At 49.1% G+C, this 5,956-nt stretch overlaps 1 protein-coding gene across 1 annotated transcript; it reads right to left on the bottom strand.

Annotated features, from left to right (window-relative positions):
- Positions 1-2,603: 2,603 nt before the first annotated feature.
- On the bottom strand, positions 2,604-4,409 carry LOC123107637 (probable cytokinin riboside 5'-monophosphate phosphoribohydrolase LOGL9). The gene is made up of 6 exons (XM_044529600.1): positions 4,122-4,409; positions 3,925-4,022; positions 3,734-3,764; positions 3,412-3,582; positions 3,193-3,339; positions 2,604-2,875 (listed from the first exon to the last, which is right to left on the bottom strand). Exons 1-6 carry the CDS (start codon positions 4,320-4,322, stop codon positions 2,786-2,788), a joined length of 738 nt encoding a protein of 245 aa, XP_044385535.1. The 5' UTR covers positions 4,323-4,409; the 3' UTR covers positions 2,604-2,785.
- Positions 4,410-5,956: the final 1,547 nt, after the last annotated feature.

Raw genomic sequence — 5,956 nt, 5'->3', positions numbered from 1 at the left:
AGCATGTGGTGTGTTGTACTAATGAGTTTAACAAGCTACTCATGAAACTTGTTAGCGCATTCGTTAAGGTTAACAAGCTAAAATCAGTGATTGGCTCTGCTTATTAAGAAGCGATCGAGCTACAAGCTTAATAAGCCGAGCTACCGAGTGATCATTAAACGCTACGCGATTTTGTTGCAGCCCCACACACTGTCCTATACACCACAGCTCCTCCCGGTCAAACCTTCGTTGTCACCAGGATCGCATCGATGAGTAGAATCCACTCAGATGTAGAACAACTTGAACCGTTGATTGTGGAGGATGAATTTCACCTTTCAGTCTACGCTGACCACTGCAAGCCTATAGTGCGCTCGGTGTAAATTTTCTAATTAACTGCACACATGTACTCATCTAGATGTCATCAACATCCTAGACATTACCCCTCCTTATATTTTTATCATTGTCAGAGTTGACAACATCGGTTCACGTTCGAGGATGGTAAGGGTCATGGTGTGCATGGCCCGTGGTGAAACACGATAAAGGACAATGTCTATGAGGTTGGCAACATCGATGCACAGTTAAAGTTACTCTTCATCTGAATGAAATTTTGTCATCGACACAGTTGAGCTGGTGTGAGGGCTTAACAAGGAGAGCTCTAGATCGAAGGGGAATGTGATTTTGCGTGTGGTAATGTAGGTAGTAACCTTTTGGTTCATGTGGTGAAGAAAGACCCACTCTTCAACCATTGTTGGAATGAAGAGCAATCTTCGACCCAAACAAGGACGCAATATGCCTCTTCGCCCACGTGAGGACGAAGAGTCGCTCTTCGGCTTAGCAGAGGACGATGATGGCGTAGATTTGCAATCTACTAAATCAAAACTATAGTTTCAAATTTTCATAAAAAACACTAGTTTTTAAAATATTATGTCATGCGCTGTGAGAGGAGAATGTAGTCTGACACAAAATATGAGAAAATATTTTTCACTTCGTGGTTCACGCAAGCCTGCATGAGTGAAAATAACCGATTCGACCGTTGCTCCTCAGCTATGCTGGCGGTGCTTTAAGAGTCGTGTGATGCAGAAATCTGATGCAACACAAACAGGCAAACACCGTGCAAACCAAATATTCGTTTCACATGCTGTCTACCTACCATCTCGCAGGCTGTGAAACAGCCCCAGATCGAGAACCAAAGTTGGCACATGAAGGTCAAACTAGCTAACACAAATCCACTGTGCAAATACCCCGTCAATTGGAAAAGAGATAAAATAACTCATTGTGTAAATTAAGCTAGACAGATATTTAAGTACCATTATTTATGGCGTGCACCATGCACACCACCGTTCCAGCCAGGTATACATCATCAAAGTAGACACGGAACACACTTCCGTACGTCAGCCATAAAATTGATTTACCCAAATTGCAAATTCAGTCAACTTATTTTGTTGTACCGATTATTAGCAAGCACAAAACTGGAACCTGATCGTACTTACAGGCAGCCATGGTCCAAGTTTAACACGCGATCGCGATGCGTGCATGCACCAACACCAAAGAGGAACATTCCCGTTCCTGCGCTCGTATATGCATGCATGCCGTACGTGTGACAGTAGTACTAATAAATTAACACAAATGATAAGTACAAAAATGATTTAGTACTTTCTTTTTTTTCTTTCTTAAAACTATATGCTTACATTCAAATCACGACACAATATACAGTTCTTAACCCCGAACGAACACACGTATAAACAACCAGAATAACAAAAAACACCCTAAAACAATAAGCAAAACATGAAGCCCTACAAAGCTCTTGAAGACCTCCGAAGCTTTGTGTCATCAATTTTGAATCTTGAGAGAAGACCCCTATAACACAGTAATTTGCATCCAGACCCAAGCAGGTCCTCATCTTCAACCATGTCATAATCATCGCCATGCTGCTCACCCACTTCTTCGCTCCGGCGCCAAAAAGATAAGGACACACATGTGCATCCAACACGCCTGCACCAACCTTCGCCATCTGTGGCTTTGTGTACCGCTATATGTGCCCCTTTCGGATGAAAGAGAACTACGATCCGGTTCCGACACCGCGGCTGGGCCAACCGTCCGGGCAAAGCAGGACATCCCTCCAGCAGCAGCACAAAGAATGATGAAGAAACACAGTAGAAAATCATACTGACGAGGAAGAAGAATTTTCATCTCCACACAACCACCTACCCATCTGAGAACCAAACATGCCAGTGTCGGTCGACCGCCAGACACCATAGCCTGAGACCTCAACGAGGTCCGGGGATCCCCCGCTCCGCTGGCTCCTAGATGAAGGTTAGAGCCCCGTATGACCACAAACAAAGCCCGAAGAGACTTATTTAGACGCGCCGCCGTCGCGACGATTTCAGCAACGACTCCCTCAACCCTAACCCTAAACACACCGGACGCAAAGATCCAAGGTTACCCCTCCCTCCCACCGCCGGAGCGTCTGGCGGAGGGAGTGGGAACCAGCGGCGGTGCCGACAGCGCACAAAGGCATCCGCTGCTCTTGAGATCGCCTCACTAACCACCCCCCGCTCATGATTAAAGCATCATACTCTTCCTCTTTTTCGGTTTATTAGGTCACACATGTCCAAGATAAACAATTTGATGAACATTACACAAGTTATATATTGCAATAATGATACCATTAATTGGAAATTTCAAATGTACTATTTTACAATGGAATAGCTTTTGGGATATATAATTCATACTCACATTGCTAAGACTCTGACGAGCTAGAGATATGCACCGGAGCTAAAGCGTGGTAAAATGAAAAAGTAGGTGACTACTGACTAGCGTAATTAATCAAGTGCTGATCGATCTCCCACAGCAGCTTGGGCGCCGCGGGGTCGTCCTCCTCCACCGCCACGTACTCCTGCGCCCCAAAGAAATGGACATCAACAGTTACGTACTTTCTTCGTCTGAAAAAGCTTTGTGTCTTAAATGAATATATCTAGCATCAAATTAGTGCTAAATATATTCATTTAAGGGGCAAATTTGAGAAGTTTTTTTGCACGGAGGGAATACTGAACAATCGTGGAAACTTTTCAGCTGGACACGCTAGCTAGGTAGGACGACTACTAATCAAAGAGTAGAAGCAGCTAGCTAGCTCGCTGGGAAGAAGCTCGCAGATGCCGTTGCACTCACCACGCAGCTAGCTAGTCATGCATGCAGGAGATTAACTGTACGTACCTCGAGCTTGTGGACGAGGTCCCTGGCGTCGGGGGCGCTGACGAAGATGTGGCGCTGGGATGGCCGGATGAAGCCGTCGTCCACCGCCTTGTCGATGATGAAGGCCAGCAGGAAGTCGTAGTACCCATCCACGTTCAGCAGCCCCACCTGCACCCATCCGTCCGCCATCAGCAGGGTAACTAGAGCATCCAGGACCAGTTAGTCGATGAATAGCTCAACTGGTTTGGTGTGGATGCCGAGCTGCGCCCAGGCGATGACCTCGAGCAGCTCGTCCAGGGTGCCGTAGCCGCCGGGCAGCGCGATGAAGGCGTCGGCGTTGCGCGCCATGGCCGCTTTCCGCTCGTGCATCCCGGACACCGCCACCACCTCCCCCACCGTCTCCCCGGTGATCTGTAACATCAGTCCATTTTACTTAATTAGAGCTGTACTAAAGTAGTCCTACAAGCTACTGCTACTCCCCAAGGATAGTGCAAACTATGTAATTAACATGCATGGCATCGTCCCATGTGGTTGTGGTTGGGTGTCGAGACGTCGATCGTACCTCTTTGCCCATGAGAATGGTGGGTATGACGCTGCACATCAAAGAAAAGCAGAACGCGACTGCCGTGAGCAACTTAGTGGGACATGGATACTGTTAATTAGGCCGGTCGGAGAAACCTCAGTTTCGACAGAAAGGTAGCAAAAGAGAGAAAGGAAACCAGGCGATCGACAATAATGCAAGTGTCGACTCACCCGATGACGTGGCCGCCGGCCTTGTGAACGGCCTCTGAGACCTCCCCCATGAGCCCCAGGCTGCCACCGCCGTACACCAGATCCATCCCACGAGCAACCTGCCACCACACACGCATGCCCGACATGCTTATAACTACTAACTAACTAACTAAACATCATGCACAAAACGTGTGCAATTAACTTGAGGGATTACGTACCAGCTCCTTGCCCAGCTCGACGGCGGCGTCGCGGTAGCAGCTGCGCTTCCCGGAGCTGCTCCCGCAGAACACGCACACCCGCCGGAACCGAGGCCCCTCCTCCACCTCCACCTCCAACTCCACGACGGCGCCCTCACCAACACTGCCGCTGCGGTTCTTGGCCGCCGCTGTCTCCTCCATCTCTCCGCCGCCGCGCCGCATGCCTCCTAGCTTAGCTAACTTGGTTGCCGACTGCCGTACGTACCCGGCTGTGCCTTGCGCTCTCGCGTGTGGACTGTGGACTGCTGGTGGCGGGTGTCGATGGGTATATATCATGGCATGGGAGCGCAAGGGAACGGGAGTTCGTGATGAATGGTACACTACCAACTGCGGTACAAGTGTTTCTTTTACCCCAGTTAGGGCATCTACAACGGTAACCCGTAAATTTCCTCCCGCATCCATATGCAGACTGGTCTCTTCGCGGACACGGATGCGGGAGGTCGACATTCAACCGTAGTCGTTTTTTGTCCGCTAGCAAATTCAAATTCAAATCTACGCTAATCCACAACGTGCCGGATCACATCCCTGATCACAACCAAAAGGAGGCAAATATGTTTAGTTTTTACACGTCCGACCCAAAATAATATCAGTACGGCAATCCGTGCATTTCTGTCATGTCGGACCGGACATTCTAGCAAGCTGCTCCGCGATCATGGAGGTGTTGTCGCCACCACCTAGGAAGTCTCCGCGGCCGCCTCCACCTCTGCCACGTCCCCATCTTCCACCGATGTTGACTCATCTTTCTGCCGCTCCAACATTTGGTAGCGGACAGATTGCACGATAATTCTAGCGTCGACATTCAAAGAGTCGATATTCAAGGTCAACACCTTGGTGTCCTCCGCGTTAGCGGCAATCTTCATCCTCATTTCTTCTAGCGTAGCCTTCTCCTCGAGTGCCGCCTTCCTCTCTTTGATCATGGCCCTCCTCTCTTCGAGCTTGATCCTCTTCTCCGTCACCTCCATCAACTGCTTCAACCTCTCCGCCTTCCTCTCCTCCTTGATGCCTGAGCGCCTCACGCATGTCTCTTCCTTCTTCGTCAAAATCTCCTCGAACTTCTCTGTCAGCTTGGCAGCCGCACCTTCTCGCTTCGCCCCACTAGTAGAAAAAAGACCTGATGTTCAGCTCATTAGTCCCGGTTTATAAATAAACCGGTACTAATATGATCATTAGTGCCGGTTCCAACATCTAGGCGGGCGGCGCTCACTAGTCCCGGTTGGTGTCAAACCTCTAGTACGGGTTCGTGCCACGAACTGGGAGTAAAGAGGTGGTGGCAGACTGGTGTCAGGTTGGGGCCGCACCAACACCTTTAGTCCCGGTTCGTGGCACGAACCGGGATTACAGATGCATATTTAGTCCCGGTTCGTATAACCAACCAAGACTCACTAGTAGAAAAGGGGGCTTTGGTCCAGGCCGGGTAAGCCCATTAGTCCCGGTTCAGTCCAGAACCGGGACCAATGGGTGCATTTATCCCGGTTCGTGCGGCTAAGGCATTAGTCCCGGTTCACCTGGGCCCTTTAGTCCCGGTTCGTGCCACGAACCGGGACTAAAGGGTGCGATGCCCATTAGTCCCGGTTGGTGGCACCAACCGGTACTAAAGGTTAGACCTTTAGCCTCGGTTGGTGCCACCAACCGGAACTAATGGGCTTTGAGGCATTAGTATCGGTTCATGGCACGAACGGCCTGTTTGCAAATTTGTAGAATCCTCAATTTCCAAAAGGAAAAAAAGTTATGCTCAAATTTCAGTCTTTTTTAAATTTTCATTAAATCTGGTCAAACTATGGTCAAACTACTTATTC

This window comes from Triticum aestivum, chromosome 5A (genome assembly GCF_018294505.1).
Source record: "Triticum aestivum cultivar Chinese Spring chromosome 5A, IWGSC CS RefSeq v2.1, whole genome shotgun sequence".
Classification (NCBI taxonomy): Eukaryota; Viridiplantae; Streptophyta; class Magnoliopsida; order Poales; family Poaceae; genus Triticum; species Triticum aestivum.
The sequence above is the reverse complement of the archived record's forward strand: the minus strand, read 5'-3'. Positions and strand labels throughout refer to the sequence as shown.